General features: G+C 43.7%; 1 protein-coding gene across 5 annotated transcripts in view; it reads right to left on the reverse strand.

Annotated features, from left to right (window-relative positions):
• Nucleotides 1–2812: 2812 nt before the first annotated feature.
• Nucleotides 2813–24276, reverse strand: part of Ndg (Nidogen) — a 28340-nt gene continuing 6876 nt past the window's right edge. Inside the window, exons 2-21 of one of the 5 annotated variants that reach the window (XM_076383369.1) lie at nt 22780–23058; nt 22166–22371; nt 22005–22096; nt 21530–21676; nt 20966–21199; nt 12938–13463; nt 12626–12792; nt 11976–12104; nt 11800–11898; nt 10715–10885; nt 9513–9650; nt 8272–8397; nt 8035–8157; nt 6942–7285; nt 5584–5920; nt 5065–5293; nt 4563–4738; nt 4356–4464; nt 3330–3448; nt 2813–3196 (exon numbers count right to left, since the gene is read on the reverse strand). In XM_076383369.1, the coding sequence (XP_076239484.1) occupies nt 3069–3196; nt 3330–3448; nt 4356–4464; nt 4563–4738; nt 5065–5293; nt 5584–5920; nt 6942–7285; nt 8035–8157; nt 8272–8397; nt 9513–9650; nt 10715–10885; nt 11800–11898; nt 11976–12104; nt 12626–12792; nt 12938–13463; nt 20966–21199; nt 21530–21676; nt 22005–22096; nt 22166–22371; nt 22780–23058 (3879 nt within the window). In that variant the 3' untranslated portion in view covers nt 2813–3068. The remainder of the gene's footprint in view (nt 3197–3329; nt 3449–4355; nt 4465–4562; nt 4739–5064; nt 5294–5583; nt 5921–6941; nt 7286–8034; nt 8158–8271; nt 8398–9512; nt 9651–10714; nt 10886–11799; nt 11899–11975; nt 12105–12625; nt 12793–12937; nt 13464–20965; nt 21200–21529; nt 21677–22004; nt 22097–22165; nt 22372–22779; nt 23059–24276) is intronic. The other 4 variants (XM_076383371.1, XM_076383370.1, XM_076383372.1 and 1 more) reach the window with 4 other exon arrangements.

A 24276-nucleotide genomic window follows, 5' to 3' on the forward strand; every position in this document is an offset into this window, starting at 1 on the left:
TCCAGGCTCGGCTGCTTTATAATCAGGCAGCGTTGTTTCGACTCCAGAAGTTCTTTCGGAGATTAAATCGCGTTTTCCTCTTCCCTCCCGCGATGAAAATAGGTTCTTCAGTAAACAACACGTATTCGGTTGTCCGTGGATTTCCCAGCTCTCAGCGCGCAAAGATTTCCGCAAGCCTGGGACGCAGTGGACCCGAAGAGGGACACGAGGAGGGTGGAAAATCCTGAGATGAGTGTAAATTCCGCTTCGACTCCGGATTATCTGCGCTTCGTTAGGGGATTACCGTCTGGCAGCCAGCAGTTCTTACTGACAAGGGTTGGTTCTCGCTCCAGATGTCCAGGTGATTCTTCCTGACGTGGAATGCGCATTCACCCCCTGGGGACACTCGCAAATACGTTGTATTCTGTTCTCTATGCAGTTACTATGCAGTCAGGCATTTAAGACAGGCTGATCAGTTTATCTGGAAACCCTCTAATAAGTGGGGGCTGTACTTACAATGCTGCATTTACCATAAATGCTACGAAAACATGGAGGGTTTCTAATTATACTGATCGCTCTGTATATCAGGACTTCTATTAATTGTGATACCTGTTAGAGAGGTTTTTAGTTGTTGAGGGTTCGAAGAATGAGGATGCAATAAACTGATCATCCTGGATATAAGGACTGATATTAATTGTGATGTTCGTTAGAGAGGATTTTAATTGTTGAGAGTACGAAAAATAAGGGTGTAATAGAACCTAGGCAGACTCCTCATTATTAACTCTAAATGGACTAAGTGTCGAGGTAAGGCTCACTGAGATGAGGCTTGCTGTGTACGTACATCTATATTTTCGATCTAAGGATGATGTTCAAAGAGGCGTATTTTAAAAGACTATATAGATCATTTTAAATATAAAAAATTTGACAATAAATGCAAGTGAGTTCTGAATGATGGACTCGAGGATCTCTTCTTGGTTTTTCCAGAGTTAATCACATCTTACCTGTTATCTGAATCTTCATCAAACACTGAACAATCAAAACTCTCAGTACGCATCCAATATCTTCTGTCACAGTTTCCCAGAGAAAACGATCGCGGAAGCAATCCCATTTAAACAATCGACTTCCGTGGCAAGTGACGCAACGTTCCCATCGATATTCATGAAGCAGGTACCTACCCATCGTTTCTCGATATTGGCTTCCGCGGCGTGTTTGTCTTCCAAATAACTTCTTCAACCTTCTTGCGTCTTCGTCAAATATTTGACCCGTGTAACAAACGCAGACGATATTAAGGCGGTGAGCGCGAGGTCGAGCGTTTTATCCTCGGATCGAGTCGATCTTCGACAGAGGAAAAATCGTGTAATTTCCAGAGGACAGCGACGGGACGACACTTCTGTCGTGCTTTTCTTCCATTTGGAGAATCTCTCTGGCCGTTAACTGGCTGTGGAAAACTCCTTGGAGAGACATTGCCCGAGGACTCCTTCTCTCCACCGACCAGGAGTCAGCTAGGGTCAGGTTCGACGTCCTTTGTCAGACTCCTGCTCCTTCTCCTTATCTTCGACTAGCTGCCGCGTCTTCAGAGCCGCGGCGACTCCTGATTTTGCGGTCAGCCAATTAAACGCGTTCAAAGGGGCCGCGGCACGGAAAATTTAATTGTCTTTCTGGGATTGTCTGACGACAGATCCTCTGCAGGTCGATTGTGGATGGCGCTTTTCAAACAGGCCCCCTGCTCTCTGACGTTCCTTTTCTTCCCAGGGTTTTATTCTTTAATCACCTCGGATAGATAATTGATCGCGAGAGATTCACATTTTTATTCTGCTTCCGGGGTTGATCTTATTAGGATTTCGTGCAGCTGCTTATGAACGCAGTATAAAGACGGAGGGAAATGGGCTGCAGTTATGTTGGTAATGAACATAGTAACTGGCTTCCTTTCCAGCGCTATTACGGAGTAGCACGGAAGTTTGTTCGATTCGGCTGAACAAAGGAGAACCGCGAAGTCTGGGCCACCTATTATCGCCGCGACAATTTTAAGCTGCTCGCGCGAAAACGACGACTAACTTCGCTATCACGCTTGTAGTCATTGGGGAAATAAGGCCCTGTGTCTGCTTTTCTGAGAGGAACAGCGCTGGCTTGATTTGGTTTACGTCAAAGGTGGAACGAAACGAAGGAAGCTCTTCGTGTAGATGGAATTTTCACGCGGCTAGTGCACTTTGAAGCAGAACAGTACCAACCCATGAAATTATGGTTTTCATTATTTCTGTGTAATTAATTTGTCCACTTTTGAACTACATGTTTTCTGGCTTTTAATATCTTCACACCTTTTAAGTAATTTTTAGAATATATGTCAGTACTGTATAATGGGATCTTTTAACTGAGGAACCTATTATTTAAGGAATTGTTTTCTGATTACCATAGGCTTTGTGGAAAATTGAAAGAAAGTGTTGTGAATATTTAGACAGCAAAACATACAGAAAACTACTTTCAATAATTCTTAAGCTGTCAAAAATGTATTAAAAAACTTATATGAATCACTTTCCAAACCTGAGAGAAAAATTTCCTTAAAAATACAAGAACTGGAACTGATTTGAAAATAATTTCCTATAATATTCTCTGAATTATGCATTATTTATCCTTGTCATGCACTTACACGATACGATATTTTCTTTTAAGGATTAAACAAAAAGTGGCTAAATTTATTAGTCATAAATTCTAAGAACACTGACTTTTCCTTCTTTACTTCAAATTGTATAAGGCCACTGATCTTCATACAAGAATTCTATGACGACAGGATTTCCATCTCACATTATTTAATCCTCACTTAGATGATAAGGCAGGATTCAGTGTGCAGGACTTATTTTCTGAGAGTTTTATTAAATAACGCGTCGCGGGGTCGCAGCTTCACACAGCCAGCTCCTCGCTGCGCCCCTGTATTAGATACAAAAATTGTTACTCGAAAACGTCGCAAACTAATTATACCAAGGATATTATAATTTACACAAGATCTAGCGGGTGACCCGTGACCCGAGCACCCCTCTCTAAATCTTCTCCTCTCTTCAAGCGTCGATCACTCGACAGGACCTCTTCCTCGACGTCTAACGTGAATCTGTGCATGGTCCTGTCGAATCGTCGGCGCACACGCACGTCCTGCCCCCTTGGCCATCAGGCAGACACAGTTGGTCCTTGTTACACCTTCCATTCTCGAACTGACAGACATTGGTTACTGGAAATGATAAATTAATAGTGTGGTTATGGCCTCGAATTATGTAGCTCTAGCCTCTGGTTTATGCACTTTTAACGGGGTGATCAATTTAACGCGGACGACACGTCGATGGTGGGCGTAAAACTTGATTTACCTCTCGGGCAGGACTCAGGAACGACGACTATTCCGTATAATTTACCGCTTCCTCCCGGTGGAACCGATATGGCCTGCTTCCTGTCCCCGCTGCTCTTCATGGCAACCTCGATTTTGTGGCTGTCGATAAATAATTGATGATTTAAAGCGTCTTCGACCTGGCATGCTTTATTCGATTCTACGACACGTATCTCGGGTAGAATGGGGAACGTGGCCTATATATACAACGCTGGTTAAGGGGGCCACAAGTACCCAGAAACACTCAAAATACATCTGAGAATTTTTTAAGGGAGAAGCTGTTGAACATTTTTGGGTAAATTTTCTTTTGTATATAGCAAATTTTAATGAATCTTTATACTTTTTTTGATACAAAAAAAATGAGTAATATTAAAGGTACAGCTAACATCTCGGAACGAAAGTTAGAATATCGATTTTCGATAGTCGTCATTTTGTTACAAATTAATTTATTATAAATCTGGGTCGATAAAGACTAGATAATTTAACATAGTTTTTAAATATTGGAGAATTTTTTATCTTAGGTAATCCACCTCCGTTTACCAGTGCTTGCGGCAATACACTTTCAATAAACTACTTGCGCATTTTTCTTGCACGAAAAACTGTATAGAGATTCATTACAATGTGCTATATATAGAAAAAAATAGTTACTCAAAAAAGTTCAACAACTACTCTTTGAAAAATTAGAAAGACCAATCTTTAATTAATTAAATAGAAATGTATTTCTCGAATCGAAAAATTACTGTGTACCACGATGAGGAAAGTTATCTCCAGCCCAATATTGATAACATTTGAGTGCCTCTTCAAAGGCTAACATAGTCTCTACTTTCTTCCAACGTTTAGAATTAATAAACGAAAGCTCAAATACAATTTTGAGTGTTCCTTTGTAAATTTTCTTCCACCTGTAGCTGAACAAAGTACTTCCAAGGTTCTAATAGTGAATAATGTTTCAAAGAACCTAAAGTAGATGCACAATTAATATTCTCTGTGTCTGACTCTCGACGGGACTTACGTTTTCCAATCGGTCCAATAGTAGTGCTGTGGCGATATGGCCAGGCCGAAGGGATACGTCAGCTCAATGGCGACCACGTTGATCTTCCTGCTATCGATCTCCATGCAACCTGGAATGATTATCAAAAAAGGAGGGGGTGGGTTTATCGAGTTAAGGCTGATCGACAGGGGTGTCTAGTGGAGTTTCACGAGAGATGTCTGTATTTACTTATCGTAAACGTCCCAGCATCCGCCCAGCACAGCTCATCCGTCGCCCAATCGATACTTAATGAATTCGGTAACTTGACGTGATTCCCTTGGAAGAAGATTGCACGACCACTGCCATCCTCGTTGGCCCACTCCAATTTTGGGGAGGCGCGATTCCAATCGGACCAGAAGATCTTCCTAGAATGATTGAAAAATGTATCCTCTAAATTAACAATTTTTCTTTATCAGAGTTACTATTTATTTATTTTATCTACGGGGAAATCCTCTTTAATATACAATAAGAAATAAAGGAATACGTAAAGTTACAATTTATATATACAGAAAGGCATCACTTTGACAGACTCATAAATTAATTTCTATGATACAATATTTTAAAGTAATTTGTTATTTTGCCTGCAGTGCCAGGACTCTATTTACGCTACGTAACATTATAATTGTCGCTGAGTCTCTTTGGTGCTTCAACGTCTAGGGTCCACTAAATTTTGCTTTGAAAGGACACTCACCCTCGGTAAGGGTGAACTGCTATTCCTCTAGGATAGACTAGACCATCCGAAACGAGCACCTTGCGTTTCTTCGTCTCAAGACTGGCCACCTCCACGGTCCTCTTGCCTGAATCGGTCCAGAAAATATTTCTCGAGACCCAATCGACTGCCAGCCCCTCGGGGCTGCTAACTTTTGGCAGGAAGGTTTCTGCCATCGATCCATTGTAAGTTAACTCGATTATTCGATTACCTGCAAGATACATCGAGGCTAGACTGATCCTTTAAGGCTACCGTGTTTCTTACAAAATTGTACTGTAGGTAATTCTTCCCCGAGATCAAGGAGGACATTTATCAAGAGTCTCTTAGATTATGAACATGAATTTTGTTTCTAAAATCCAGAAACTGTAGAACAAATTGATAAATCAACATTTAGAATTTTTTCCAACTCTGGTGAAAACACTGCTACATTATAAATCTTTAAAAAAATAAAATGAAGAAGGAGTTCCTTTTATGTGAAGCAAAATATATACACAAAATTACCAGTGATGTCGCTGGAGTAAGCCTTCCCATTCAAGCAATCGATATCAATAGCAATCGCCATTTGCGTGTACGCGATGTAGATCGGGCTTCCAGGGTTCTCGCGTGTCACCGCGAGCGGTATCCTCAGCGTGGCCATTCCCTGGTTCACCAACAGGAAGTTCGACTCGTGTCTGGGCCGTGCTTTGCAGTTTGCTCCGTCCCCGATGTAGCCTTCGTTGCACACACAGGCGAACTGATTGTCTCCAGCTGCCACGCAGGTTGCGTCCGGCGAGCAAAGGGCCGGGTCGTGTCTGCAGGACGATTCGGGCAAACACGTGAACCCATCGCCGTAGTAGCCCTAAAAGTGACCATGACTCTGACGTTATATCCAGGATCGCGGAATTGTTCTAGTGCGACCGCTGCACGAGATTCTGCAGAGTTGGGAGCAAAATGTTCGCTACTGGTGCCGCTTAGATAGGGTCAGAGTTTGTGGGTTGTTAAAATTTCACGTCGTTGCACGCTTAGGAATGGAAATGTGTCATTATGTAGTTTCGTACAAAGGTTTCTAGTGAGTGAAAATAAAGAATAGAGTTACAGACGGCTAGAATTTAGGTTTGAAGCGATTTAAACTATTTTCTTCTGCTGGTTTTTGATATAGGAACGTGTCTGACTAAATACTGGAATTTTCTACTTAGACAGTTCTTTGGTCGATTTGGAGACTAAATATTGCTACTAGAATTACCAAAGTTTGTTAAAATAATTCCTTTCTGTTTGAGTATCCTGCTTATGATACTATGTCTGACCATATATTGATCCTTTCTACTCGCATGGTTCTCTAGTCGATTTTGAGACAGACTATTGCTATTAAAGTTACAAATGTTATCGAAATAGCTAATTCTCTTTCGGTTTCTATCTTGTTAAGGTATGTCTGATCATATACTGTCCTTATCTACTTGCTCATTCCTGTGGCTTATGTGAAGCCTGTTTATTAACACTAGAATTACCCAAGTTAGTCTAACAACTAATCTGTTGTGGTCTTCTCCCTTACTGAATTATGTCTGACCATACACCGACCCTTTCTACTTACACTTTTCTATAATTGTCTCATATTCCGATCATTACTACTCGTACCATCAAACTAATCAAACTAACTACTACACAATTTTCGATTTACACATTCCTACAGGGTATATCCTCCCTTTTATCTTTCCCTACTACTTCCAGAACAGAAACAAAGAATAAAGAATCCCAGAGACATAATAAAACTCCATCTACGAAAAATACCCCGCTGTCACGAATGTTTCCATCGATCCTACTTCACTGGCCAGGTGCCACGCATCACGAGCAGTCCTCGAACCGACAAACTCAACGAAACGTACCGGCTGGCAGATGCACGCGAAGTTCGCCGACGTCTGATTGTATCCGCAAACAGCATTCCTGCCGCAATTGTTCAGAACGTTGCAGCCGATGTGGTCCTCGACGCATTGGCGAACGCCATCGCCGTTGTATCCCTCGATGCAGACGCACTTGAAGCCACCCTCACCAGCAGACACGCATTGCGCGTTCACGTGGCATTGAGACGGATTCGTGGAGCAATCGGACACCACGCAGCGTCCGTCCACCAAGCTGTACCCAGGAACACAGGTGCAACCGTAACGCGAACTGCTGGGGTTGTACGAGCATCGTTCGTTCTCCGAGCAATCCGAGTCCCCCCTGCACTCGTCTACAGCGCAGAAAAAAAACGTTGTAGTAGTGGCACTGCATTGACCCTGGCGGTCAGAGACTCGGGGGTTGTACGGTATTCCTTGATACAAGCTCGTTGATATATCTGTTCGCTAGAGATGACTAGGAATTTTTTACACGATGTAGTGAATCACTGGTCAACTACTGTAGTCAAGTGGTGAGATACTGTTCAATTCTGGCTATCAATTATACTATCCTTGGCAAAAGCTTTCAACGAAACGCAGTAATAGGAGGTTTAATAGAATATTAAACTTAATTTAATGTTAAAGCTGGTTTAATATTTTATATAAAGTAGAAAGCAGTTTTTGAAATATAGAATGCTGTCCTGTGAATATGAAACATATGATAATACATATAAGTTTAATGGGGTTGAATTTTACATTATCAGAACCTATAATATTTTTAAATAATTTCGTAGTGTTGGGTTTGATCGAGAACTTTTTGCCAGGCGTAGTATTTTTGATGAGTCTGAACTGAGTTATCGAATAAGGGGAACTTAAAAACGAGTCCTTTCCTACAAAGTTGTCTACAACCAACGAGCCTAAAGCAAGGGACACAGTAACTTTCTATTAAATCATGCGATTACAAGGGCTACTAATGCAAAAGCGACGTTCCTTTTTTCTCGCAAGCGTGTGTCGAGCTTAATTAGCGAATAAAATGCTTCTGTGATAGGAATAAATAGCTCGAAAAATGGAGAGGTGACGATAAAAAAGAAGAAGGTGACATGACCGATGGGTTTGCAAATGGTTCCGTCTCCCTCGAATCCTGGATTGCAGACGCACTTGCTCAGTGGCTCCTCGTGCTGGCAGGACGCGTTAGGGTCGCAGATGTCCACCTCCAAGCAGGACACCTCTGCGCCAGAACAACAATCCCTTTCATGGAAACGAAATTTCTCCTCGGTCTCGTCGATAACGCGACGTCGTTCGATCGAGACGCGACTCTGTCGCAAGACAAGGGTGAACGTACCTGTTTTCGCGCACTCCATGCCATCCCCCTCGTAGCCAGGGTTGCAGCGGCACTCGTAGTCCCCTGTGCTCGTCACGTAGATGCAATGGGCGTAGGGATGACACCTGTTCACCACGTTGCACGGTACTGGACACAAGCGCGCGCAATTATGATAATGCTCGGCCCTTGGACCGCTACACGTACGAAATTTATGACGCTTCGTGAATCAGTCACACCGATCGAATTTAGGAACGTAGACGACTGGGAGTACTCTGTTGTCTGCGGACACCTCGACTGACGGACAGAGATCTGTGTCTATGCTAGCTGAACGCGTGTGTCAGGGGGTTAGTGACCCTTGAGTAGAATTCTACAGTAATTGTAGAAACTATGAAATTAACAATTTCTTCAGGTGGATCTGCACTACATATTATGTGACAAAGTTGTATAACTTTTTAGAAAATAGAAGAAGGGCATATGTATAACATCTCTCCTTTCTGTTTTCTAGGAAGTTATGTAACTTTATCGTACAGCATGTAGTGTAGATCCACTTTTAATGGGGTTTAACTCTTTGTGGTCCTGGAGAGTCACTTTTGGGCCCCAGACTAGCATGATATGAAAACTTTTGCTAATTTATGATCAATATTTATAGTTCTGAGAGTTGTTCTTAGCTTCGTTTTTGACTTACTAAGTGCCAAAGATACATCTACAAGGCGAAAGGAATATGTCTGACCATATATATATTTATTCTACTGTAGAAGTACAAATACGTTTTATAATGCGAAAAAGAGAGCAATATATCAAAAGATACCATAAACTGCTAATTTATATCTTATGCTATAATAAATGAGCTGTTCATACATTAATTAAATTACCACACCCAATTAAATTACTTTAAATACACTAATTTATTAGTTACATTCTAAAATACTGAAATAAATGAAACTATAAAATACTCTCTGAACCCGATCAAATGAATGCAGTCTAATCTCCGTCTAGTCTAGTCTCTGTCTCGGACCACAAAAGATTAACAACGAAAATTCAATTTTAATTTATCCCCCAAATTTGACGTGACAGTGAGCATGAGTCAAAGTCTAAAAATTCACGAGCATTCGTGAAATAGCAGTCAACGTGTCTAAATTCGTTCGTGGATAGCTGAGAATAAATTATAAGGATCGCGAAATTAGTTTAAGTGCACGTGAAGCGTAGCTGTTCGAGCCGAGACTGTTAATTGGCTGAATTAGCGGAAGCGAAGCTGGCCGTACAGTGAAATCCTGATGGTCCCATCGTCTCGTGGTTGTGTCCAGGCCGGGCCACGCAAATCTCCTCTGAATGGTCGTAATCGTATCCGTCGGGACATATGCAGTAGTCTTCGATGCATTCCGGGAGCGGTCGTGCCGATACTAGAATGGACGATGCAAATCGTTCGTCGCAAGCGGTTAGTGATCATTCCAATTGAGATCAGATGGAATTCTAGTTGGTTTCTATTACGGTTTCATGCTATACCAGTGGCTAAGGAAAACGTATGATTTCACGATATCGGGAATACAATCTTGTTACAGGAAGAGACACTATTCGAGATATCTGTGCTTGTGAGACGAATGGATATGAGATTCTTTCAATTTTTAAATATTGACTCCTCTGAGAAGATACACTAATAATACTGTCTACTTTCTAGGTCCTCTATTATAAAAAGAATTCTTCGTTGTATGGATCTCGAATCAATTATTTGTCATACTTTATTAAATATCGATTTTATGTTACTGTTAATCAAATACTAAATGAGATTCTGCTGGCGTTGCAAATATTTATGGCTGTGTCCCTGTCAAAATAAATTTAATGAATGTATCTTCTCATGGAGGTACTGTGAGTAGTTTAATAAATATTTCCACTGTCTCTCATTCATTATTGGATAGAGTTAGAAATAGAAACACCAAGTTCGATTTCCCAAATCAAATTACTCATACCAACGAGGGAAATGAAATCTAGAATTATTATCGTAGTTTCAACGACGAAGACAACAACGATGTTAAACTTTCTTTGGCCACTGTACCTTCACATGCTCTAGCGTGCGATTAGTCCCCATGCTTTTGCTCGAGATATTGCAATCCCTCGAGGATTGAGCGGGAACTAAAAAGTATTGGAGAACTATTTTCCTACTACTCTAAGGAAACAGGGAGCCGAGTCTCCTAAGTGTACACTCTCCTTCGGTAACTCTATTTCCCAAAACTCCAATACAAAAGGATTGAAATTCTCCTCAGAACGGAGACAAACATAAAGCTTCAACTTTTCACGAAATTTCCGACCAGAGATCAACGAAATACCTCAAAGCTAAAAAGCAAGTTAAAAATTCTGCGCCTTTAACGTCCACAGTGACGGTCAAAGTTAAAGTCAAATGCTTCATACGCTGTAGTAAAACCTCGACGCACTAAATGCACCCGAAAAGTGCATCCCCTTCGGTACTCACAGTCTCTCTCATACTCGACAGTCCTTTGCTCCTCCTCCTGCAGCACGCACTCGTTATTTCGGTAATCCCAGCCAGTGGGACACCAGCACATCTCTTTCAGGCACTGTGGTTTCGGCGGTTCGTCGGTTGTGGTCACATCCGTTTCCGGGTCGCACGTGTTCCAGCCGTCGCCTGGAATCGATTCGTGATCATCAGAATCGAGGCTGATTACGAGAACAGGCGAAAGGAATCAGGGGATCGATCTGAATAGAGACACACGAAGGGTCTCTTCTCGCGCGATTTACCGCGGATCGTTCGCCACGATCGACCCTCTTTCCTCCATTCTAATTCAATTTCGGCGCGAGGCGTGTTGCACGTGGTGCTCGTACAAAGTCCCTTTCTAACTTTCCAACGTGCAACGAAAAGCTGCCGCTGCGCACGCTGCAACTTGTTACTTATTAGTTCGCCAGCCTTAATGACATTAAGGGTTGCCGTGCAGGGGAAGTTTAATTGTTTTCGACGACTTATAAGGTGGATGATTGGAGCGGTGCAAAAGCGATCAACGCGTCTTGTTGGGTTTCTGTTATTGTGTCGAGGGGATGTATCTGACTTTTCTTTTGCTTTTTCGAGGGCTTTGAATTGAAGAAATAATGGAATCTTTCTTTGCTGAGTGTTAATCCCTTTGAAATGAAATTTATCGAAGCTGGGGAAATAATGTTATATATATTTCCTGTGATATCTCTGGATTTTGTTGAGTAATTACATTTCTGTTGAGTAATTACGCGTTAATTTGTAAATCGTAATTTATCATATTCCTGGAATTTCTGCGTCAATGGTATTTTAATTAAACATGAAAAATGTACACGTGTGTGTTAATATTCATGAAGAGATTAACACATCTTGTTCAATTTATATTTGTTAATGTCATGACGAAATTTTCTTTACTACTGAAAAACAAATATAAAATATCTGATAATTTAGAAAAAGGTTGATCCTTTCTTATCCTTCGAATGGAACTAATTTGTGCGTTGTGGGATTAAATTTTAATGGAATTAAAATGTGACTGAAGAGTAATTGTAACTTAAAATGTACTGGAAGTAAATTACCAGTATATCCAGGCAGGCAAACGCAAATGTGTTTTTGTGTATCCTCGTCGAAATTACAGATTGCATTGGTTGAACAATTGTCGTCGACATCACAGGAACCTACAAGCATCCAAGAGTAAATTCTACCTGAAATTTTCTTGAAATGTGGCTGCTGGTAAATTGAGAGACTGGCTTACCACGGTGCACTGTATAGCAGCCATTCTCGGTATCCTCGTAACCTGGCCTGCAGATGCACTCAGGTGCACCGTCGATCATCACACACTGTTCGTAGTTATCACAACGTATGTGATCGCACGATGGTAGCTCTAGATTGTTAACAGAAGGTACACGAGTTACTGACAGTGAATAAAAGGAGATAGCTTCCTGAGCGACGTGGTCGAGTATTGATTTTATTTCTAAGGGATGTTATGGACAAGGGGTACAAACAGACTTATCATAGTCAGACTAAGTGTTTTATCGATCTAAAATAGGAAATGCAATATTATGCGACAGTGAAATTGTATTACGAAAATGAATAAATTTTTTGTACTGAGGAACTCTGTTGCCATCATCACTGGACTTAGACTGGACAAGCAATGCCGTTTCCTGTCAAATAGTTTTAGCATTCTAGAGCCCTATTACCATTTTTTTGTCACGCGCAATGTTAGCGACTGCGCGTCAATTAAAACTGCAGCACTACGAGTGATAAGAACTAAAATTATAATATCGACATGAGATCAAATGCAAGGTGCCCTGATAGTTCAAATGCTTGACATTCTAATCAAAAGACCCAAATTCCTTCGACCAAATTTTCTATATAGAAGTTACCCATAATCAGTGAACCTACTCTCACAAGTGCGACCATCTCCTGTGAAACCAGGTCTACATTGACAGGTGTGACTGCCTTCTTGATTGATGCACTGTGCATCTGGAGAACACATGTGGTTTCCAGCAGAACACTCGTTCACGTCCACGCAGGTCGCAGTGCCATCATCTTCGTACAAGTACTGGTACCTGCAGAGAAGGAAATATATTAATCTCCATTAAAATAAAAATAAAAATAAATGTCAGCTATTCTCAGAATACTTTTACAAGTGGAAACGAATAAAATACATTAACCACTCCTCGAACTCCAATATTTCTACTTAAGATTTCTCACCCTGGATTGCAGACACACTTGAATCCATCCCCATCAACCACGCAGCTGCTATGCTCAGTGCAAGTCTCCCTGCCCTGTATGCAAGGGTCTTCCTCTTCCAAGGGCGCTACCTTCGTGTTCACCGCGAAGCGAATGATGCCCTCGGTGGCCTCGTAGTTCGTGACCCCCCTGAAGAACTTGAGCCTAGTGGTATCATCTTCTGGATCCACAGGAAGGTAGGGGCACTCATTATAAACAATAGTCTGATCCTGTGTGAAGCTCAGATCCCTCTCATCGCCATCTTCATTCAGCTTGATGGTTTTCTCACCCTGGGCGCGGATCACCCCCGCTTGCGCTCTGGTGTATAGTTCGTCGTAATCGCCATACTCAACGCGGCTATCCCTAGCCAACTGGGGCAATGTACCTGTGATCTCCGCCTCCATCTTCAACTGCCCGAAAACGTCGAGGCCAAGGTAATTACTTCGTATCGTTACTTTGTCCTCTGTTTCGGGGAACGTCAACTCCGCTGTGTGATTGAACAAACCTCCTGAAATTAAAAGTGAGACTTTATCGTCGAGGAGTGAAGGACGATACAATTTTAGGGCTCCTTGGGATTCGATAATGTCTTTTTATGGGGTAGTTGACAAGTTAGAATTGATCAGAGTGATTACAAGAACCACTCATCGTATCTCGGGTAAAAATGAAGCAATCAAAGTGACCGAAAAAAGACTGCACGGATGCTAAATCAGAGGCCCTGCCCTTCGAATTGAGGCCACATTCACCACTCTGCGATTTTCTTTGAAGGAGCTACACCATCTCAAAGATGGACTACTTTTTCGACCCCTGGATCAGTGCCTGATTCCGAGGCTGGAGGCTCACTTTTCCTTCAGACCGCGATATCTCGGCGAAAAAAAATCGCAGATCATTCGCCAAGGTCTTGTTCGGAAGGGAAGGGTTCCAGCTACGTAATCCCTGCAGCGAACATCGCGAAAAAAATTTATCAAGCTCCTGACAGACGATTGAATTTGGGAAGCTTTTGGCGAAAAGCCACACCCTGATTCTCGGCATGTCCTGTACTGGAGAATTTTTTCCAGGAAAATTCAACCCAGAAGACATATACTAGAGGCTTTGCCCTTTCGAATGAGACCAGGCTCACTCCGCTACGATTTTTTTTGAAGGAGCTACAGCATCTCAAAGATGGACTACTTTTTCGACCCCTGGATCAGTGCCTGATTCCGAGGCTGGAGGCTCACTTTTCCTTCAGACCGCGATATCTCGGCGAAAAAAAATCACAGATCATTCGCCAAGGTCTTGTTCGGAAGGGAAGGGATCCAGCTACGTAATCGCTGCAGCGAACATCGCGAAAAAAATTTATCAAGCTCCTGACAGACGATTGAAGTTGGGAAACTTTTGGCGAAAAACCACCCCCTGGTTCTCGGCATGTCCTGTGCTTGAGAATTTTTTCCCGGAAAATTCAACTCAGAAACCATATACTAGAGGCATTGCCCTTTCGAATGAGACCAGGCTCACTCCGCTACGATTTTTTTTGAAGGAGCTACAGCATCTCAAAGATGGACTACTTTTTCGACCCCTGGATCAGTGCCTGATTCCGAGGCTGGAGGCTCACTTTTCCTTCAGACCGCAATATCTCGGCGAAAAAAAATCGCAGATCATTCGCCAAGGTCTTGTTCGGAAGGGAAGGGTTCCAGCTACGCAATCCCTGCAGCGAACATCGCGAAAAAAATTTATCAAGCTCCTGACAGACGATTGAATTTGGGAAGCTTTTGGCGAAAAACCACACCCTGATTCTAGGCATGTCCTGTGCTTGAGAATTTTTTCCCGGAAAATTCAACTCAGAAACCATATACTAGAGGCATTGCCCTTTCGAATGAGACCAGGCTCACTCCGCTACGATTTTTTTTGAAGGAGCTACAGCATCTCAAAGATGGACTACTTTTTCGACCCCTGGATCAGTGCCTGATTCCGAGGCTGGAGGCTCACTTTTCCTTCAGACCGCGATATCTCGGCGAAAAAAAATCGCAGATCATTCGCCAAGGACTTGTTCGGAAGGGAAGGGTTCCAGCTACGTAATCCCTGCAGCGAACATCGCGAAAAAAATTTATCAAGCTCCTGACACACGATTGAATTTGGGAAGCTTTTGGCGAAAAGCCACACCCTGATTCTCGGCATGTCCTGTACTGGAGAATTTTTTCCAGGAAAATTCAACCAAGAAGCCATATACTAGAGGCTTTGCCCTTTCGAATGAGACCAGGCTCACTCCGCTACGATTTTTTTTGAAGGAGCTACAGCATCTCAAAGATGGACTACTTTTTCGACCCCTGGATCAGTGCCTGATTCCGAGGCTGGAGGCTCACTTTTCCTTCAGACCGCGATATCTCGGCGAAAAAAAATCGCAGATCATTCGCCAAGGTCTTGTTCGGAAGGGAAGGGATCCAGCTACGTAATTCCTGCAGCGAACATCGCGAAAAAAATTTATCAAGCTCCTGACAGACGATTGAAGTTGGGAAACTTTTGGCGAAAAATCACCCCCTGGTCCTCGGCATGGCCTGTGCTTGAGAATTTTTTCCAGGAAAATTCAACCCAGAAGCCATATACTAGAGGCTTTGCCCTTTCGAATGAGACCAGGCTCACTCCGCTACGATTTTTTTTGAAGGAGCTACAGCATCTCAAAGATGGACTACTTTTTCGACCCCTGGATCAGTGCCTGATTCCGAGGCTGGAGGCTCACTTTTCCTTCAGACCGCGATATCTCGGCGAAAAAAAATCGCAGATCATTCGCCAAGGTCTTGTTCGGAAGGGAAGGGATCCAGCTACGTAATTCCTGCAGCGAACATCGCGAAAAAAATTTATCAAGCTCCTGACAGACGATTGAAGTTGGGAAACTTTTGGCGAAAAATCACCCCCTGGTCCTCGGCATGGCCTGTGCTTGAGAATTTTTTCCCGGAAAATTCAACTCAGAAACCATATACTAGAGGCATTGCCCTTTCGAATGAGACCAGGCTCACTCCGCTACGATTTTTTTTGAAGGAGCTACAGCATCTCAAAGATGGACTACTTTTTCGACCCCTGGATCAGTGCCTGATTCCGAGGCTGTAGGCCCACTTTTCCTTCCGACCGCGATATCTCGGCGAAAAAAAATCGCAGATCATTCGCCAAGGTCTTGTTCGGAAGGGAAGGGCTCCAGCTACGTAATCCCTGCAGCGAACATCGCGAAAAAAATTTATCAAGCTCCTGACAGACGATTGAAGTTGGGAAACTTTTGGCGAAAAACCACCCCCTGGTTCTCGGCATGTCCTGTGCTTGAGCATTTTTTCCCGGAAAATTCAACTCAGAAACCATATACTAGAGGCATTGCCCTTTCGAATGAGACCAGGCTCACTCCGCTACGATTTTTTTTGAAGGAGCTACAGCATCTCAAAGATGGACTACTTTTTCGACCCCTGGATCAGTGCCTGATTCCGAGGCTGGAGGCTCACTTTTCCTTCAGACCGCGATATCTCGGCGAAAAAAAATCGCAGATCATTCGCCAAGGACTTGTTCGGAAGGGAAGGGTTCCAGCTACGTAATCCCTGCAGCGAACATCGCGAAAAAAATTTATCAAGCTCCTGACACACGATTGAATTTGGGAAGCTTTTGGCGAAAAGCCACACCCTGATTCTCGGCATGTCCTGTACTGGAGAATTTTTTCCAGGAAAATTCAACCAAGAAGCCATATACTAGAGGCTTTGCCCTTTCGAATGAGACCAGGCTCACTCCGCTACGATTTTTTTTGAAGGAGCTACAGCATCTCAAAGATGGACTACTTTTTCGACCCCTGGATCAGTGCCTGATTCCGAGGCTGGAGGCTCACTTTTCCTTCAGACCGCGATATCTCGGCGAAAAAAAATCGCAGATCATTCGCCAAGGTCTTGTTCGGAAGGGAAGGGATCCAGCTACGTAATTCCTGCAGCGAACATCGCGAAAAAAATTTATCAAGCTCCTGACAGACGATTGAAGTTGGGAAACTTTTGGCGAAAAATCACCCCCTGGTCCTCGGCATGGCCTGTGCTTGAGAATTTTTTCCCGGAAAATTCAACTCAGAAACCATATACTAGAGGCATTGCCCTTTCGAATGAGACCAGGCTCACTCCGCTACGATTTTTTTTGAAGGAGCTACAGCATCTCAAAGATGGACTACTTTTTCGACCCCTGGATCAGTGCCTGATTCCGAGGCTGTAGGCCCACTTTTCCTTCCGACCGCGATATCTCGGCGAAAAAAAATCGCAGATCATTCGCCAAGGTCTTGTTCGGAAGGGAAGGGCTCCAGCTACGTAATCCCTGCAGCGAACATCGCGAAAAAAATTTATCAAGCTCCTGACAGACGATTGAAGTTGGGAAACTTTTGGCGAAAAACCACCCCCTGGTTCTCGGCATGTCCTGTGCTTGAGCATTTTTTCCCGGAAAATTCAACTCAGAAACCATATACTAGAGGCATTGCCCTTTCGAATGAGACCAGGCTCACTCCGCTACGATTTTTTTTGAAGGAGCTACAGCATCTCAAAGATGGACTACTTTTTCGACCCCTGGATCAGTGCCTGATTCCGAGGCTGGAGGCTCACTTTTCCTTCAGACCGCGATATCTCGGCGAAAAAAAATCGCAGATCATTCGCCAAGGACTTGTTCGGAAGGGAAGGGTTCCAGCTACGTAATCCCTGCAGCGAACATCGCGAAAAAAATTTATCAAGCTCCTGACACACGATTGAATTTGGGAAGCTTTTGGCGAAAAGCCACACCCTGATTCTCGGCATGTCCTGTACTGGAGAATTTTTTCCAGGAAAATTCAACCAAGAAGCCATATACTAGAGGCTTTGCCCTTTCGAATGAGACCAGGCTCACTCCGCTACGATTTTTTTTGAAGGAGCTACAGCATCTCAAAGATGGACTACTTTTTCGACCCCTGGATCAGTGCCTGATTCCGAGGCTGGAGGCTCACTTTTCCTTCAGACCGCGATATCTCGGCGAAAAAAAATCGCAGATCATTCGCCAAGGTCTTGTTCGGAAGGGAAGGGATCCAGCTACGTAATTCCTGCAGCGAACATCGCGAAAAAAATTTATCAAGCTCCTGACAGACGATTGAAGTTGGGAAACTTTTGGCGAAAAATCACCCCCTGGTCCTCGGCATGGCCTGTGCTTGAGAATTTTTTCCCGGAAAATTCAACTCAGAAACCATATACTAGAGGCATTGCCCTTTCGAATGAGACCAGGCTCACTCCGCTACGATTTTTTTTGAAGGAGCTACAGCATCTCAAAGATGGACTACTTTTTCGACCCCTGGATCAGTGCCTGATTCCGAGGCTGTAGGCCCACTTTTCCTTCCGACCGCGATATCTCGGCGAAAAAAAATCGCAGATCATTCGCCAAGGTCTTGTTCGGAAGGGAAGGGCTCCAGCTACGTAATCCCTGCAGCGAACATCGCGAAAAAAATTTATCAAGCTCCTGACAGACGATTGAAGTTGGGAAACTTTTGGCGAAAAACCACCCCCTGGTTCTCGGCATGTCCTGTGCTTGAGCATTTTTTCCCGGAAAATTCAACTCAGAAACCATATACTAGAGGCATTGCCCTTTCGAATGAGACCAGGCTCACTCCGCTACGATTTTTTTTGAAGGAGCTACAGCATCTCAAAGATGGACTACTTTTTCGACCCCTGGATCAGTGCCTGATTCCGAGGCTGGAGGCTCACTTTTCCTTCAGACCGCGATATCTCGGCGAAAAAAAATCGCAGATCATTCGCCAAGGACTTGTTCGGAAGGGAAGGGTTCCAGCTACGTAATCCCTGCAGCGAACATCGCGAAAAAAATTTATCAAGCTCCTGACACACGATTGAATTTGGGAAGCTTTTGGCGAAAAGCCACACCCTGATTCTCGGCATGTCCTGTACTGGAGAATTTTTTCCAGGAAAATTCAACCAAGAAGCCATATACTAGAGGCTTTGCCCTTTCGAATGAGACCAGGCTCACTCCGCTACGATTTTTTTTGAAGGAGCTACAGCATCTCAAAGATGGACTACTTTTTCGACCCCTGGATCAGTGCCTGATTCCGAGGCTGGAGGCTCACTTTTCCTTCAGACCGCGATATCTCGGCGAAAAAAAATCGCAGATCATTCGCCAAGGTCTTGTTCGGAAGGGAAGGGATCCAGCTACGTAATTCCTGCAGCGAACATCGCGAAAAAAATTTATCAAGCTCCTGACAGACGATTGAAGTTGGGAAACTTTTGGCGAAAAATCACCCCCTGGTCCTCGGCATGGCCTGTGCTTGAGAATTTTTTCCCGGAAAATTCAACTCAGAAACCATATACTAGAGGCATTGCCCTTTCGAATGAGACCAGGCTCACTCCGCTACGATTTTTTTTGAAGGAGCTACAGCATCTCAAAGATGGACTACTTTTTCGACCCCTGGATCAGTGCCTGATTCCGAGGCTGTAGGCCCACTTTTCCTTCCGACCGCGATATCTCGGCGAAAAAAAATCGCAGATCATTCGCCAAGGTCTTGTTCGGAAGGGAAGGGCTCCAGCTACGTAATCCCTGCAGCGAACATCGCGAAAAAAATTTATCAAGCTCCTGACAGACGATTGAAGTTGGGAAACTTTTGGCGAAAAACCACCCCCTGGTTCTCGGCATGTCCTGTGCTTGAGCATTTTTTCCCGGAAAATTCAACTCAGAAACCATATACTAGAGGCATTGCCCTTTCGAATGAGACCAGGCTCACTCCGCTACGATTTTTTTTGAAGGAGCTACAGCATCTCAAAGATGGACTACTTTTTCGACCCCTGGATCAGTGCCTGATTCCGAGGCTGGAGGCTCACTTTTCCTTCAGACCGCGATATCTCGGCGAAAAAAAATCGCAGATCATTCGCCAAGGACTTGTTCGGAAGGGAAGGGTTCCAGCTACGTAATCCCTGCAGCGAACATCGCGAAAAAAATTTATCAAGCTCCTGACACACGATTGAATTTGGGAAGCTTTTGGCGAAAAGCCACACCCTGATTCTCGGCATGTCCTGTACTGGAGAATTTTTTCCAGGAAAATTCAACCAAGAAGCCATATACTAGAGGCTTTGCCCTTTCGAATGAGACCAGGCTCACTCCGCTACGATTTTTTTTGAAGGAGCTACAGCATCTCAAAGATGGACTACTTTTTCGACCCCTGGATCAGTGCCTGATTCCGAGGCTGGAGGCTCACTTTTCCTTCAGACCGCGATATCTCGGCGAAAAAAAATCGCAGATCATTCGCCAAGGTCTTGTTCGGAAGGGAAGGGATCCAGCTACGTAATTCCTGCAGCGAACATCGCGAAAAAAATTTATCAAGCTCCTGACAGACGATTGAAGTTGGGAAACTTTTGGCGAAAAATCACCCCCTGGTCCTCGGCATGGCCTGTGCTTGAGAATTTTTTCCCGGAAAATTCAACTCAGAAACCATATACTAGAGGCATTGCCCTTTCGAATGAGACCAGGCTCACTCCGCTACGATTTTTTTTGAAGGAGCTACAGCATCTCAAAGATGGACTACTTTTTCGACCCCTGGATCAGTGCCTGATTCCGAGGCTGGAGGCTCACTTTTCCTTCAGACCGCGATATCTCGGCGAAAAAAAATCGCAGATCATTCGCCAAGGACTTGTTCGGAAGGGAAGGGTTCCAGCTACGTAATCCCTGCAGCGAACATCGCGAAAAAAATTTATCAAGCTCCTGACAGACAATTGAATTTGGAAATTTTTCAGCGGATGACCACCCACACTTTCTCGGCGGGACGTGCAGTAAAGAATTTTTTACGGACAAATTCAGCGCATGGATGTTATAGTAGAGGCTTTGCCGTTTAGTGTGACGCCAGTCGCACTTCTCTGCGATTTTTTTTGACGGAATTACGGCAGCTCAAGCGTGGAGGATTGTTTTGCTCAATATTAGTAGTCTTTTATTTCGCCTGGAAATGTATCTCGAAATGTTCGTTTGCAACTTTTACTGTTTTTCCATTCACCGATTTATTAAAAACACCAGTACCTGTCAGTTCATATCCATTCTTCGTCTCGCTGATAGGTTTCGCGAACAGCCAACCGATGACTCCACCTAGATTGCCAAGTAATTGAAAGCTGGCGCCAATTTCATCAGGCACCCTGGACAAAGCAGTATAGGTTCTCCCGTCCCTTGTCTGCACGTAGCACTGCAGATCCCTCGATGGGAACTCAACGCCATTGATCGTTCCAGAGACTCGTCCGATCACACGCAGGGGGACGTCTACAAATTCAAGCAGCTCTTAAAATCTTTACTCCAGACGACTCGACACGCTCAAAGGGTCTGTCCCGCAAATTTCGAGTTTTACGAGGTCCTCGGACGGCCGACTTAGGACACAGTGATCTATGAATAGATCACAGAGCGCGGGTGGAGTCGTTATTCCCGCGCGCGAGGCAGTTAAAATTGCCCTCGGGTTGAGCCCCTTGGAAGAGGATTTTTATGTACCGTGGCCACATCAAAGGAGCACGACTCGTGGATAATTAGAGGGACTCTTAAATTTGCGTCTCCTGCTACGCAGGCTCTCGAGGAGTTACAGTGCATGGCAACCCTTACCATTCGGCTGGCAGGATCTACCGTTTCCAAAGAATCCTTGCTTGCAATGACAGCAGAAACCCACTTCGTAGTCGACGCAGGTTGCTTTGCTGTGGCAGGACGTCGCACCGCTTCTACAACTCGGTTCCTGGTTCGCTGTGTTGGCTTCTGATTCACGAAATTCACAGAAATTAAGTTTAAGTTAAAGGCAGACATTGATCAGCACTAACTTCGGAAATATTCTGTGACCTGAGTTGGAGCATGTGGTATAAAGTATTGAGTGTGAAGTATTAATCTTGAATATGAGAATCTTAATAAAAATAGTCAAAAAGATAATTTCAAACTTCAGATTATCTATTATAGAAGATGTTTGATATCAAGAATTATTAAAAAACAGAAGCTAGGTAGTTCAGGAACACTAGATATCCCATGAAAAAATATATCAATCAAAGCTTACCACTAGAATTTCAGAACAAAATTCAATAAAATAATTTACCCTCGATATTGTCAGGCAACTTCACCTCCTCGTCGTCAGCGATGGGACCAATCTGGAACACCCAATGTCCTGGTCTGTTCACGTTGGACCACCTGCAAGAGGAATCATCGATGAAGCCACTGCTCACGTGACCAAAGACAAATAACTATCCCCTGACTCACTTGTCGACGTTCTGAATCTGATCCGTCCCAGATCCCTTCAGCGTGTACATTCTTCCCTCGCTCATAAATCCTGCCTGCGCCTTGGCGTCTGGTAAGCCGCTGGGATGCGACTCGCCTTGGATCCACTGTATGCCATTCTCTGGGTACAGCATCTCGAGGTAAGAGTGCGTGCCATTGGACGAGATGGCTACTTGGTACGTGTTCACCTGCGAGGAGATTAATCAACTTCTATACGTGATTCAGAGACAATTGCGAGATGGTTAGACGTACCATCATTGCTTTGGAAAGAAATAATGATCATTGAGACTACTAAAATATGCTACAGTATACTTTTATGAGATGTTTCACTTTTAGAATAAATTTTCGATATGTCCAAGCTTCAAAATTCTGGTCATATTTTACTGCCTGTATTGAAAGAAGAAAATAGAAAGCCTGGACAGATTAAGAAATTAATATCCTACAGTAGTTTTTATAATTAATTAATGTTCTGAATGAATGGAGATATAAAAACCTAAATCACTATAACTTTCCTCTTTTTTCATTTACGATTAATTTGACTAGCAACAACCAGCTAATTTTATCTTACCTAAAAAGGTAGCTGAATCTGAACTAACCTTATCATTTTGTTCATTGTAGTATCCAACGTCCAGCCAGGTGGCAAGGAACACATGAATGGGTTCGAAATCAGCTGCGTCGGTGAAGGCGCCCCTGATCGTTCCTCCAGCTCTGGCGAGGACTTCCGGTGCATCAGTCTCGCTGTAATATACTCTGCCAGATGCCCTGGTGTCGACGTGCGTATACAGCGGCGCGACAACAGGATCATCCAAGGGGAACGGGATGTTGAAGAACCTCTGCATCGCCCTGGCGAAAGAGAGGACGCCATTTGCGTTCACCTGGAACGATAAGAAAGAGATTTGCCTTTTAATTCGCTGTGACAGCAAGCAATGAAGTCGACGAAAGGGTTCGAAAGTTCGAGAGGTGTTTGTAATTCAAATTCTTGTTACTCAAATTGGGGGATGTTGAGCACTTTATAATAGAAACTTTTTTAATTTAAAAATAAAATGGCGTTTTCTAAACCTTTTAAATTTTTGCAAGTTAACATTTTCAGATACATATTTATTCCTTAAATACTCTATCACACACATAGTGACTTTTATAACACCTACTCCACTTCAAAGACAAGATACCCAAGAGAGTCTTTACTTAAATTCCTCCTACCCTGCAAACGGGGCTCTCCAATTTTACGTAGCTGCAAATTTGCATATCTAAGCTCTCTAGCCCAATGGAGTGCAACTGGAGACCTCTCACAAAAGTTTTCAATAACCTGTAATCCGACTCTAATCTCCATTCAACGCCTAATGCTATTACTATCGAACCCCATTATCTTCATCCCTGGAACATTTCCTTCCCTGCATCACACGGAGGACCAAACAGTCCCTCTGCGCGTGGAAAGCGAAGCCAACAGGTAAATCGTCAGCACGTGCTCTGAGATCCGTCAATGGCGCAACGAGAAGCTCGGCGTGTTCGTCGAGTCGTTCACCCGCTAACGACGAGCAACAGTGTTGGGCCACTGAAAAGGGCTAAAGCTTCAGCCTCGTCTAGACACGTCGTTTCGTCAATTGGCTAAACTGAAAGGCGCGCGCGTTGCTCCACATTCGAGCGGCAGCTGTCTGTCGCTCGCAGAGATGTTCCTCGTCATTAACAGGCCGAAATTAAAACTCCGACGAAAGACTATTTCTGCTTGCCGCGAATGCGCCTCGTCGCTGACGCTGGACGCCTGCCCCTGCTCCAAAATGGAAACTGAAGTTGCGCTAACGAAGCGTCTCCGCTGCCTCGATTTTCTTTGACATTTTTCTGGGACTAGTTAAGGGTTCGTCTGTTGCGTTGATTAAGGCATCGCGAAGGAAATCGTTTAGTGAAGATTGTTGGCTGGTAATTAGGAGGAGCTTTTGAAGCTTGAGTGACTGGATTTATGCTGGCGTCTTCTCCTGGTGATTCATAGAATCCTTCGATTCTAAGGAGCAATAAACATGTACCATAATTATTAATTAAAACATGTATTGTAGATTCTAGAGAAGCTTCAACACAGAAATTTTTATCTCACCTTCGTC

The sequence above is a fragment of the Calliopsis andreniformis genome, chromosome 8 (genome assembly GCF_051401765.1).
Source record: "Calliopsis andreniformis isolate RMS-2024a chromosome 8, iyCalAndr_principal, whole genome shotgun sequence".
Classification (NCBI taxonomy): domain Eukaryota; kingdom Metazoa; phylum Arthropoda; class Insecta; order Hymenoptera; family Andrenidae; genus Calliopsis; species Calliopsis andreniformis.